This window comes from Herpailurus yagouaroundi, unplaced genomic scaffold, assembly GCF_014898765.1.
Source record: "Herpailurus yagouaroundi ecotype Mexico unplaced genomic scaffold, PumYag 159, whole genome shotgun sequence".
NCBI lineage: Eukaryota > Metazoa > Chordata > Mammalia > Carnivora > Felidae > Herpailurus > Herpailurus yagouaroundi.
Window position 1 is genome coordinate 7,061,010 of NW_024412400.1, and position 13,019 is coordinate 7,074,028.

Consider the following 13,019-nt stretch of genomic DNA (forward strand, 5'->3'; position numbering starts at 1 on the left):
TTTGTAAACAGGCTGTCCTAGACTTCCCTGTGGCTGAAGTAGATGGTTCGCTCTTTATTTCAAATCTCAGATGTTAATGTCTTCGATTAAAATTCCCTAAAAGTATACAGTCATTTCCCATGAGGTACACCCCAAGTTGCCGTCCTTATTCTTTGTGGAAATTTAACTTTGATTGGTTTTGTACCTTTATCTGACTGGCTGACTTCTCAGACTTTGAACTTTAAAAGCTTGGCGGTTTGAAGCCTGTAGAAACAAAATGTTACATTTGAGCACTAGCTCTGGATACTGACACCATGTGCATCTTTTCCTAGTAAATGGGGAGCAGGAGAACCGAGTGCAGAAGGGAAATGGATATTTTCAAGTCCCCCCCCACACTCCTGTGATCTTTGGTGAAGCTGGGGGACGCACACTGTTCAGGTATGGGTAAGGAAGGTCGGAGACCCTGCCTAAGAGAGCATCCCATTTGCTAAGAGATATGGACTCAAACATGATAAAGTGGGGTTTGTTTTTTTTTAAGATTTTACTTTTTTTAGCCAATTGATTAATTATTTTTAAAGATTTTATTTTTAAAGTGATCACTCCAACATGGGGCTCAGCCTCACAACCCTGAGATCAAGAGTCGCTTGCTTTACTGACGGAGCCAGCCAGGCACGTCCAAACATAAGTTGTTCATTACTAACTTTTATGGGTGTGATTCGGAAGCTTTTCCATCTCCGTGCCATAATTCAGTGTCTGATGCCAGTCGGCCCCATTCTAACTGAGAGCTGAGCCTCTCGTGTGAAAGTAAGGTCGGGACCTTGCTTTCGGGCAGCTTCTCTGGTGGTTTCTGCAGGAAGCTCTCCCTCTCTCTCACTGAAGCCAGCGTGACTGGGGGGTCAGGAATCCCCAGGTGTCCCTGCTCAGAGCATCAGAGCAGGGCACTTCCCTCGGGCTGGGCCCTGCAGGACCGCCTGGGCTGCTCCTGAGAACCGTCGTGCTCGGTGGTGCCCCGGCCTGAGGTGCAAGGCGGTCAGTCCCTCGTGAGGCCCCGCGGGGAAGCTGGAGTAGCTTCCCCTCAGGTTGCCAGCGAGGCCCTGCCGGAGCCACAGGGGAGCTCACTAGAGTCTCCTCTGGGCCAGAAGTGAGAGGAACGCTTCTGTTGCCCTTGAGCTCAGAATCCTCCTGCCCCGCCCCCCTGTCAGGCCTGTGCCGTGCACGGGAGCCCCCGGCAGGAGAGCTTTCCGGGCTGTTCCGCCTCCACCCAGGGTCCCTGTTGTCACCCGACGACTCAGAGGAGCGGCGCTAGTGTGCGCCTGGCCTCCAGGTCTGGGGCCCTGCTCTCCCTCCCGGCGGACTGAGTCAGGCCGCCTGGCTGCCGTCAAGGGGGGGTTGCCCAGAATGAGCTCCGTAGGGTCCCTCCCTCTGATGTTTGCTGACGGGGGGTTGTCATTTGTGCTGCTTGTGTCACTTACTACCTGACGGGTTATGTTTAGGCTGCTCTGCCGAGACTCCGGGGGTGAGACTGAGTCGATGCTTCTTAATGAGACAGTGCCACAATGGGTCATTGACATCACTGTGGATGTAAGTGTCCTTCGCTCCTGCTTCGCCCTTTTGTCCTTTCCAGATCACGAAGGCATGAGAACAGCTTTAGGCCGTGCCGTCCTAAACTTGAATCAAAACTAGGCTCCAAGTGGAATCCCCCTCTGCTTCCCTGCAGCTCCAGGGCTGCGGAAGAAGTTGGTAATGAGTCGTGTCAGTTTATATCTCTGTTGGATTGAGTTATAAACATGTCATGTGCTTATTAAAGAAAATAAACGAATAAAGGGAAACGCCCACCTCTTTCCCAGTCATCTCTTTCTTCCATCCACTCCTGTCCTTCTCCCTAGAGCGATAACTTTTCGTAGTTTAATGCACAACCTTCAGGACTTTTTTCTGTGCGTACACAAGCAGGTACTATCCAGGTGTGTGTGTAGGTGCCTCTGTGTGTGTGTAGATACAGACACACACACACACACACACACACACGGTTCATTATTTTGCACAAAATCTTATTATACATTCTGTTCTGCAACTTGGTTTGGTTTTATTTTTTGCTTAAAAATATGTCTTGGATGGTTTTTCATGTCTGTACGTCATATGGGTCATTCCTTTTTGATGATTACATAGTATGTCTTTGTATAAATGTGTCATAATTAATTATCTGGTCCCCGATTGAGGGACGTTAAGATTGTTTCCAGTGTTTTCTATCACAAACAATGCTTCCGTCAACATCCTTGTACCTGTATCTTTGTATACTTTGTGGGTAAATTCCTAGAAGTGGAATTGCTGGATCCAAGGGTCTGCATGTTTTAAATTTTACGATACAGCCCATTTGCCCCCACAGAGGCTCCAACAGTGCATGAGTGCCCATTTTTCCATACTGACCGACACTGTCGGTCTTTGCTTTGTCGGTCTTTAATGTGGGTTGGTTTGTTTGTTTCCATCTGTACTGAGGTTAGGCATCTTTTCGTATTGGCTGTTTGTGCTTCTCCTGTGAATTGCCTCTGTGTCCTTCACTCCTTTTTCTGTTGGGGAGTTTGTGTGTCTTCCTGATTTGTAGGACTTCTTCATATTGAACAGTCACCCTTTGACTATTATCTGTGCCTCTCAGTTGAAGTATTACTTTTTCGTGGTTGGTGTCTTTTACCAGGCAAAAAGTTTGAATTTTTATGTAATCAGATTGATCTTCATGGCTCTGAGTGTCACATCTTGCTTGGCTATTCTCTAGTACGTCTGTGATCATTGTTTGTGTCTAGATCTGTAATTTATGAGAATGTGTGCTGTTTAGTGTGAGGTAGGATGCTAACTTCCTCCAAACAGATAGCCAGTGTGCCAAAACAATTTTTTTGAATAACCTATCCTTTTCTTAGTAATTAGAAATGCTGTCTTTATCAGGCACTAAATTTCTCTATGCACATGGGCCTGTTTCTAGACTCGCTTATGTGCTGTTGATCTGTTTTATATATTCCTAAAGCCTTATGAAAAGAGATTGAATCTCTAGAACCTCCAGAAAATGTGTTTTCTGTCCAGATATACCTCCAAGAACCTAAAGCCAGTGTGACACCTGATGGGTATTCTGTGCTCTTAGCTCTGAGTCCGAGCTCCCCATAAGCACTACTTTCTTTGAGTATGAAACTCACCTGGGATGCATTGCTGACATTCAGCCTGTGGCTTATTCCTGAGAGGAGACACCCAGACAGGATATGACATGGAGGCTTGAAGGGGAGTGATACCCAGAGAAAAGATGACCAGTTAATTTTATCCTTCATCTGAGTATGTGGTTTACTTCATGGTAGACACCTAGGTGTTTGGCTGAAGTTTCCACTCTTGATTAAAACCTCAGACCTGATGTGAGAGGGAGAGAAAGTTGGAGGACCTCAGTGACCTTTCCAGCTAGATGATGGGCCTCACCAGCCTAGAGTGTGTGGTTTTGCTCAGAAGTGGATGCTGTGGGTTTCTCTCCAGACACTGAATTTTCTGTTTGGGCCCTTAAGTATCAGCCCCAATGTTTTAATGTGGAATTGAGATTTTGCTTTAAATAGCAAGTAATATTTGTTTCCCTTTAATACCTCGAATTGTTATTTGGGAAGAGCCATACTGCAGTTTCACACTGCCACTGACGTATCATTTATCTTGTATACGTTTTATTACGAAACTGAACACGAGACTTTTCTGGATACATTTTCACTAGGCTTAGGTGATTGGATAGCTTACTATAAATTTCATAGAAACTTCATTTGAATTGTAAAATAACTATTAACTGGTAAATCATGTTTTTTGTTGACTTCATTTTCACTCATCAGCTAATAGAAATGATTATGCCTTTTTTACTTTTACTATTTCAGAAAAATATGCCCAAATTCAACAAAATTCCTTTCTACCTCCAACCTCACGCATCTTCGGGAGCAAAAACCTTAAAAAAGTAAGTAAATGTAGTGTCATGTGATGCCGGATCTAATCAATTGCCAGAGATTTTTTTATTCTTTATGATTGCTTTTATAGCAAAGGAGACATGTTGTAGATCTAAAGCTAGTTTCATAATACTGAAAGTTTACACAGTTTACCCTTTACCAAGTACCTATGTGGTAGGCCACAGAAGTTCAAAAAAGTAAGACTTGGATTTTGTTTCTTGCCACAGCATAGTTTAGGACAGTTTGTATATAAAGACTGCTTTCACAGATACTTGGGGAATGAGGAGAGAGGGAGAAATGGATTTGGGGCTGGAGCTTTCTGGAAAGGCTTCTTGAAGGGCATGGAATTTGAGCTGCACATGTAAGGATGGATAGAGTTGCAAAAGAGAGGTATTCAACAAGACTTAAAAACCTCTTGTTAGGGAAATTTCCAGACATAACGAAAAGGAGATTAGAATGAACCCCGTTATCCTGTCAAACAGCTTCAGGGTTATTGACACATGTCTGAACATTTTCCTTCTTCTCTGCCTCCCCCCCCCCTCCCACCCACCCACCCACCTACACACACACACACACACACACACACACACACACACACACACACACCGGATTATGTTAAAGCGAGTCCTACATTCCGCTTGTAATGACTGACGTTCAAGATGGCTTTCAGAGTTTGAGCCTGAGCTGCTTGGGTTGGCAACCTGACGTCAGTGATACAGAAATAGGTTTGGGAGTGAGGAAGCTGATGAATGTAGTTTTGGACACGGAGAGTTGAGGTTCCTGCAGGACATCCATCTGGAGATACCCGGCTGGCTGTTGGGCTTGTGGGTGATCACCGGGGGCTGCCTTCCCTCCCAGGAGCATTCAGTCTGCTGCTGTGCTAGGAAAGTCTTTAAGGGAATAAAACCCGGAAGGCTGTTCTTTATGTATGTGTAAGTCTTAACGTGCATTTAATCTCAGTTACCCACTATCTGTGTCTCAGGAGGACACTATAGAGAATATGTTGGCAATTCTAAAATAGATGAAGGCAGTGACTGAAAACATTTATTGGTTTATGCTTCTGCGGTTTGCTTTATCTTTACCAAATGGGGACACCAAAGAGCATGTAAGACAACGTCCGGCAATTGGCTGACGTGACACTCTGCCCTTGCTTTTTTTTTTTTTTTTTTTTTTTTTTTTTTTTGCAGAGACAGACTCTCCGCCAGTGACATGCTCCAAGTCCGGAAGGTAATGGAACACGTTTACGAGAAAATCATCAACTTGGATAATGAGTCGCAAACCACTAGCTCTTCTAACAACGAAAAGCCAGGGGAACAGGAAAAAGAGGAGGATATTGCTGTGCTGGCAGAGGAGAAAATCGAACTTTTGTGCCAGGACCAGGTAAGTGCACTCGAGGACCGCGGCCCCATTCTCTCTAGTGCTGATGCTCAGAAAGCCAGGTGTCGTGTGATTACGCTTCCCACGTCTGTGGCCTTTGGGGGCGCTTCTGCTTTTAAGGAGACTCTGAGGAGGGAGTGCTGGGTCTCTCCCACCTACTGGTGAGGCCCCTTCCGAAGGGGCTCTTCGGCCCACCCTGAAGCTCCCGTTTACCCCGGGGAGGTTCTCCGGAAAGGGACACGGAGACGGTAAATGTGAATGTGCCGGTGGCTGTTTCTTTCCCCGACCAGAGAAGGACAGCCGCTGGCCTCGGTGCGCAGAGCGGCACCTGCTGTGCCGGGTGGAGACGCGCAGCGGAGGTGGGTGGCGCCCCGGGGGAGCTGTTTGAAGTAAAGGTGCACTCGAGGCATTTCCTCAGAGGAACGGCTGGAGTTGGGATTTCTGGCCCAGCCGCACGAGCCGCACGTCTCTCGGGGCCCCGGTTTGTGTCCGCGTCATGGCGGCTGTGTCAGCACGAGCAGGCCGGCAGGTGGGGACGAGCTGGGTCGCCTGCTGAGAGTCTGAGTTCACAATAAAGGTCTTAGGTATCACGCAGTAGGGGCTCTGACATTTTTTATGACCTGTTTTCTTGCCGTTCAGGTTTTGGATCCAAACATGGACCTCCGGACGGTGAAGCACTTCATCTGGAAGAGCGGGGGCGACCTCACCCTCCATTACCGCCAGAAATCCACGTGAAGGGCGGGCAGGCGCTGCTGGGTATGCATTTACCCACCTTCCTCCGTGGCCCCGAGAGTAGTCCTAGGAAGCCCGCCGAGCCCCAGTGGGAGCAAGACTTCTAGCGGCCGATTTGGTATGGACCGAGATTCTCTTTCAGTTGAAGCGACTAATCGAGATGTAATATAGAAACCAGTCTCCATGTGTAGATTAAGCTGTCCCCAGGGAGGCAGAGAGTGAGAGCAGGACAGCCCCCACCCCCCCCGCCCCCGAAGAGGACTGTGTCTTGCAAGATGTACAGAGAACGGACGACAGGCCAGCACAGACTCGGCTTCCTCCTTTTGTTTCAAAGGACCTTATCTTTGTCTGTTAGCACTTGTTAGAGACACATCGGTAGAGCCACCTCTGTCACTGTGTTTCAACTTCAAACCCACACGCTCTGTAGCTTTTCTAAGAGAGTACATTCCATCCACGCAGCACCTATGAAGGCTTTTTCCGAGTTGGTCATTAAAAACAAACACAACAAATGTTCTCACACTTACGACAGTTATTTTTAATAGGAATTTGCTGTTGTACAATTCAGGAGCCAGCCCACTTCAAAATAAATTCTCCTCCTTGGGCTCGTTTTAACCCTGCATCTCAGATGCGTTCCTTTAGGAAGACCTGTAGAGATTCCAGGTGCCGGACCGCAGCCCTCGGACTGCCAGACTGGAGTGCGCCCCGCGGGGCCCTGCGGTGCCCCGCGGTGCCGTGGGCCGCAGGGAGGTGCGGCTCTTTCACTCTTCCTCGCGGTGCCCGGTTTTGTTTATGGGCAAAAGCCAGGCGACGCCACAGGCTCTCGCTCTGGGTGAACAGTGTGATGCCATCAAAGCCCAAGACCGTGATGGAACGGTAGCTTCATTTACACGCGACCCAAAACGCCTGGTGTCCTGGTGAGCTGACTGGATACTCTGTCCTGGGAGTACACATACTCGTTCCTCCGGAGTTTCACAGGCAGGGCGGTGGTGTGGTGCCTGCACCCAGAGTTCTCTTCACTGTTCTTTCTAAAGCTTTCCTAGAATCCTTTGAGTCTTGTACAGAATATAACTTATTGGGGATACACACTTCGACTTTTGGCAAGAAGAAATACTTTGGATCCTCCCCAAGGTCATTTGCATTCAGCACAGAACAACGGTCCACCCCATAAAACTACTTAAGACAAGCCTCCTGTATGAAGCCAGAAGCACAAGTGCCTTCGGAGGGCAGTTTATTCGGGTCCAGTCGCCTCCCCCTCTCGTGTGCGGTCAGTCCCCACGGCAGCAGGGGCCGGGGAGGGCGGGGAAGGTCTTTCTTCCTCCCTGTCCTCTTCCCGGGCTCCGCTGGAGGCAGCTGACGGGCCCGGGGCCAGACCTGACCATTTGAGATTCCCTTGCCTGCACGACTGTAGAGACAGGGCTCCCCTCACCGCCGGTCAGGCTCCTTTGGAAAGTGGACAGGTCACTGCCTCCAGCACTTTGAAGAAGTCAGCAAAGAGGTGCCACGTTCCCAAGGAGTCTTTCCCCCTCACGCACAGAGCCACCGGCTTCTTTTTTTAAAGTCCTTTCTATCTGTTGGATACAACGGTGCACTTTTGGTGCACATTTTTTAGCAATAGTTGTGAATTAATGACAGAAACACAACCACCAAAAATCCCCACAGCTCATTTACCAGCCCTCAGCTGTGTCTGCGGGAGGGGGCCTTGGGCCACAGAACGGGTTTTGCTGGGCCGTTTTGCCCTGTGTGCCGAGGCGTGAGGGGCGGCTGCACTCCCTTCCTGTCATCCATCTGACCCTCGGCATGCTTCTACTTCTTTTCCTTCCAGTCAAACCAGTAATAGTTTCCAGAAAATTTGACAGCCTGCAATGCCAAAAGGGTAAAAATCTGTATTTCACGGTTGTATAGAATAAAGGCTTTAATTAAAATATTTAAAGTGTAGTACACATTTATTTCTTTCACCTGTCACTTTCCTTCATAGCAGATTACACAGAAACTTCTGGTTCCATGTTTAGTGTTTATCCTGACAATAATCAGCATCAACGCCCATTTTATCACCCAGTTTAAGGAGGGGAGTGCGTAAAAGGGAGGGAAGAGCCACCGCTCTGAAGGGAAGGGCACTTTGGGCCAGACTCCCAGGCTGCAGTTCAGGGAAGCTGCTCTCAGAACGGTCCCGTGGTGATGCCGTTCCGCTGCCCGGATTCCCGCAGGCGGACCGACGCTGGGCTCCCAGACCATCCAAGAACCAAGCCCCGGCGCTGGCTTCGGATACCGTGTCTTCCTGTTTGGCAGCTTATCGGCTGCTCCGGTAGGTTTGACAAGGGCTTGCTTTCGATGCTGTCACCGTGCCAGGAAGTTGAAGTGTTCGCTAACCGGGGGCCCTCCTTCCGTATACTTGACCTGTGCCGCCCAGAGCAGAGTCCCCGTCCCGTGGGCCTTGGGCCTAACAGAAATCTGGGCCCCGTTAAGTGCAGACGTTACACATCAAGCAGCAAAGGTGGCACCTCCCGCTGGGTGGCAGCTAGAAGACAAGGCCAGAGGCAGCCCAAGTGGCAATCAGCAAGTAGGAAGGGGAGGGACTGAAGCCAAGTCAGGAAGCACTTCCGTGGAGGGGAGGGGCCCTTCCTGGATGGAGCCCTCCCCTGCCTGCAGGAGCCAAGTAGAGCAGAAAACCTGGCCTCGTGTTAGCCTCTCAGGGCACCTGGAGGTGGAGGGAGCAGCCTCCTCCCGAACTGTGGGGAAGAACGGAGCGGCCCTTACCCACTCTCGTCCAGCGCCTCTCCCCCCCCCCCCCCCACTTCCCCCGTGGAGCGGGAGCAGTGTCTAAAGAGGTCCGGTCAGGACCCGCTTTGAAAGAGTCTGCTTAGGATGGTGACCTTAAATTTGTCATTTTTATTCACCGCTGGGGCTGACAAAGCCTTGTGTATTTAAAAGAGATGGTTGTAGAAGTTTGGGAGCTGACAGGAGGCACCACTGGGTCTGAGGGGCGTCGGCCCTGGGGAAGAAGAAACGTCATGATCCAAGATCAAGGGAGTCTCTGCTGCAGGGCCTAGAGTCTCCACCCCTCCTCTCCCAGGAGAGGTGGACACGTTCACTGCTTCTCTCCTCCAGCTGGGACTGGCGTATGTCAGCCTGAACCGCCTGTGCAGTGCAGCATGGAGAGGAGGGCACGCGACCGAAGAGACCGTGATTGCGGCTCCAGGGGTCCCCAAGGCACGGGGCTGCCTTCTAGTACACGCAGGGCCAGCTGAGCTGTGCGGGCCGAGTCAAGGCCAGCCCCATGAAGTGCCAGGCAAACACTCCACACCCGTCCCTTCCTCCTTCACTCCCATCTGCACCCCTGACCCCGCCTGGATGCTGTGGCCTCCCGGACAGCCATAGCGACCACAGCAGGAGAAGCGCCGCACTTAAGGGTACGTGGCCTAAAGATGCCAAGGCCCACGGCCTCCCCTTACTACCCACTCGCTTTGTCCCACCCAAGCAGCAGAGTCCTTTCCTCTCCCACCCCAGCTCCTGCAGAACTTAACCTGGGTGCCGCTCCCAGCCTCCCACCGCCCCAAATGGACTCGTTTGAGACTCTCAAGTGCCCGATTCCCCAAAGCCAGGACCGTCGGGCAGAATTAAGGCCGACACGTCATCTCTTCGAGACCAGTAGGGTCCGAGCGGACACAAGAGCCCTTGCCTGCCGAAGTCCCTGCACGTCACTGGGGGCTGCAGCCTAGGAAGCTGGACACACCGGGCCGGAGGCTGGGCCGCGCGGCACGGCCCAAGCTGCTGCCCCACACCGAGGCCTTGTGAAATGCCACCGGGCCTCGTCCCACCCTAGGGCAGTATTTCTGGGGTAGAGAGCCGGGCCTGGCCGGCCACCCCCTCAGCCTCCGCCTCCGAGTCCGGGTTCTCTGTGCTCGCCGGCTCCTCCTCGGCCTGTGCTTCGAGCAGCTCAGCAGACAGCCCGTCTTCCGGTGAGGCCGTAAAGGTGAGGCTGTCAGGAAGGGTTAGCTGAGGCAGGTGGTCTGGCTGGGCCTGGGGGCCTGGGCTGTCCGGGAAGGAGACCTCAAACTCTGACCCCGACCACGTGGCCTCACCTGAAACACACAGGGTGGGGCTCAGGAGGCCTGCGGGACCCGGGGCCAGCCACTCCTCTGACCCCCAACCCCCAGCCCAGGCGGTGATGGGGAAGGGGGGCTCCAGTGTACAAATGCCTTGACGAGGCTCTATCTCACCCCAAAGCCAGCCTCCCTCCGAGCTGAGAAACTCGGGGCAGCCTTCCCAACAGCCCAGGGTCCTTCCCGGAAAGCTTCCGTGGGCATCGGCCACTCACCAGCCCGCTCGTGAGAACCGCTGCCGGAGCAGACGTCCTCGGGCCCTGCGGCTGTCACGGCTGTGGGGGTCGGCTCCGTGGGAGACGGCAGGCTGGGCCACACGCTGGCATTGCTGCTGTCCAACAGGGAGATACCCGACACGTCCAGGAAGCCTAGAGGAAGGGGCGCGAGTCTTTCCCAGCACAAAACCCCGACCACCGGAAGACCAGTACCCTGGGGCACCTGGCCCGGCCTAAACCTGCAATGTCCTCAGCCTGTGGGGGCGCCCCCACCCAACCCCCAAGCGGTCCCCACTGCCTCCCGCCGAGCAAAGAAGAGAGTCCGCGTTTGGGCCTCAGGGGAATAGCACTGTGGCAGGGAGCCCAGACCCTGCCTGCTCTGTCCCCAGAGTGCCGCGTGACCTTGAGCAGGCCACTTCCCTTCTGCCGTCCCCCCATCTGCACGCGGCACTGGCTCACCTGCAACCATCCTCACATATACGACATAGGACATATGTGCCACAGGACGACAGGTCCGGGGAAGGTTTTGGCACTTGGGCGAAAGCCTCGCCCTAGACCTGACGCCCACTCCAGCACCGAGGGGTGGCAGGCCCCCGAGCCTGCCGTCCGGGGCCCGCTCGCTACCTGGGTCCATGACTCGCTGGACTGGAGGTGGACCCTGAAGAGCAGTCTCCGTGGGACGTGCAAGTCCCCCAAGGTCTGGAGCACCACGGCTGGGACTCCCAGGCTCAGAAAGCTGTTCCTCCAAGGAGGAGCCGGGTGCCTGCAGCAGGGCCTGCGGGGGCCAGGGACGAGGAGGGAACAGGGCAGGGGCATTTCAGGTCACACAGTCCACCCTAACCCCCGGCCCACGCTTGCCAGGGGATCAGCGCTCCGCTTGAAGGCGCAGACAGCCTCGATGACCTGCCCCCTCCCCGTCCAGGTTGGGCACGAGGGGCCTGGTGTGGCCTCTCCCACAGCGCTGACAGGAGGAGCCCCTGGTGTCCACCCGGCCGGGTCCTCCCATGACCCGCCAGAAGAGAAGGCCCTCCCTGAACTCCAGCGTGCCTGGGGAGCGATCCTTGCATGCCCCCCCCCGTACAGACCCCAGGCACCAGCCCGGTGCCCCAGAGGCACTCAGGTGCCTCTTCCAACAGCCGAGAAGGCAGGTCCGGCGCTCTCCTACGGATTCGGCCAGACACCCGCCCAGCCCGGGTTCCGCGAGCCCAGCCTCTGACCCGACGTTACCAGACTCACCGAGGCACGGGACGAGGCTATGCCCACCTCCGAGCCTCAGTTTCAAATGAAAATGACAACTAGTGCCTTGCCATTACTCTCACCTCCAGACCCAAGTGGCAGGAGAACCCAAGTGGGCTTCACTGTCCCAGGACGGGACCGTCCGCTTCCACTAGGTCCCAGAAGCAAAAGGTCCTCCCCAGAGCTCCACAAACGGGCCCCCGGCGATGCCAGAGTCCTCTTTTCCCAGGTGGCAGGCCCCTCTGCCCACAGGAAGGTCCCCCCACTGGCAGATGCCCCCCACGCACCTCCATGTAGTCACCCTGCCTGGAACCGGTCTCTGGGCGAGGAGGGGCAGGAGAGTCCTGGGGGGTGGGTCCAGGTGGCGGGGCATCAGGTGGCGGGGCATCAGGCGGCGGGGCACCAGGTGGCTTCTTGTGGTGGCTGGAGGGCTGGGTTGGGATCCGGTGCAGATACCCGTAGCCGATGCCACACCCCAGACTGCCAAAGCCCAGAAACAGTCGATCCGAGGGGTTGGTCCCCTAGTCGGTCCTAGATCCGCCAACCCCACCCACAACTGGCAGTGGAAGAGCGAAAAGGGCGCCTCCCCGCCCCGTGTTCATCCTCAGCATCTCTGCACCCAGAGCCCAGCCTCCACACCCCCCCTGTGTGATTCTGGTCCACGGCCAGCAGCCAGGTCCCACCCCGCAGCCCTCCCACTGAGCAAGTACCTGCCCTCTCCACCCCAGGCTGCGTTGGGAGTTACAGTCACCTCCCGGCAGGAGTCCGACTCGCAGTTGTAAACCATCAGCTTCAAGGGCTTCCCCTCGTGGGACTCGATGAGTGTAAAGAAGTCCTCGGACTACGACAAAGCCAGCGTCTGAGCCCTGCTCCCAGCACAGGAATCGGAGGCCCCAAGAAAACGAGGCCCACCCCGCGGCCAGCACCCATCTCCACACCGGCGGCGACAGCCTTCAGGGACCCGGGGAGGGCAAGCCAAATCCTGCTCACCTCCTGGAGGATCTGGTCTGAGCCAACCACATAGTCTGTGTAAGGGCGCAGGCCGGCAAGGGAGGCGGGTGAAGAGGGTTCCACTTCCTGCGGAAAGAAGCACCAACTGCCTGTCTTGCTCCTGGAGCTGGGGGCGGGGAGGATGGAGGGGCCTGCCTCTCCAGGTACTCAGTGGGACTTCTGTCCTCTGTCCCCAGGCCCTGCGGGACCTCAAGCCCAGACCCTCCTACTCCACCCCCTAATTTCCGCAGGCTGTCCAGTAGAGGGCAGCACCGAGGCGCCGCTGACGGCCCTGAGCTCTGCGATCTGACCTGGGTTAACTCCTGACTCCACCAACCCCGAGCCAGCGACTGTGGACAAATACTTAACCCCTTAGCATCAGTTTCCCCACAGTTAAAGCAGGATACACAGTACTTCCCCACGGGCAACCTCAGGGTTGC

At 54.0% G+C, this 13,019-nt stretch overlaps 2 protein-coding genes across 8 annotated transcripts in view; one reads left to right on the forward strand and one right to left on the reverse strand.

The window, feature by feature from the left end:
- Positions 1-7,962, forward strand: part of WDR48 (WD repeat domain 48) — a 43,892-nt gene extending 35,930 nt beyond the window's left edge. For all 3 annotated transcript variants that reach the window (XM_040479831.1, XM_040479829.1, XM_040479830.1), the window contains 5 exons: positions 312-417; positions 1,473-1,560; positions 3,864-3,940; positions 5,117-5,309; positions 5,946-7,962. In XM_040479831.1, the coding sequence (XP_040335765.1) occupies positions 312-417; positions 1,473-1,560; positions 3,864-3,940; positions 5,117-5,309; positions 5,946-6,041 (560 nt within the window). In that variant the 3' untranslated portion in view covers positions 6,042-7,962. The remainder of the gene's footprint in view (positions 1-311; positions 418-1,472; positions 1,561-3,863; positions 3,941-5,116; positions 5,310-5,945) is intronic.
- The window catches only part of GORASP1 (golgi reassembly stacking protein 1), a 10,334-nt gene continuing 5,277 nt past the window's right edge, over positions 7,963-13,019 (reverse strand). For all 5 annotated transcript variants that reach the window (XM_040479835.1, XM_040479833.1, XM_040479832.1 and 2 more), the window contains exons 4-9: positions 12,580-12,666; positions 12,300-12,430; positions 11,877-12,069; positions 10,978-11,128; positions 10,354-10,506; positions 7,963-10,117 (exon numbers count right to left, since the gene is read on the reverse strand). In XM_040479835.1, the coding sequence (XP_040335769.1) occupies positions 9,855-10,117; positions 10,354-10,506; positions 10,978-11,128; positions 11,877-12,069; positions 12,300-12,430; positions 12,580-12,666 (978 nt within the window). In that variant the 3' untranslated portion in view covers positions 7,963-9,854. The remainder of the gene's footprint in view (positions 10,118-10,353; positions 10,507-10,977; positions 11,129-11,876; positions 12,070-12,299; positions 12,431-12,579; positions 12,667-13,019) is intronic.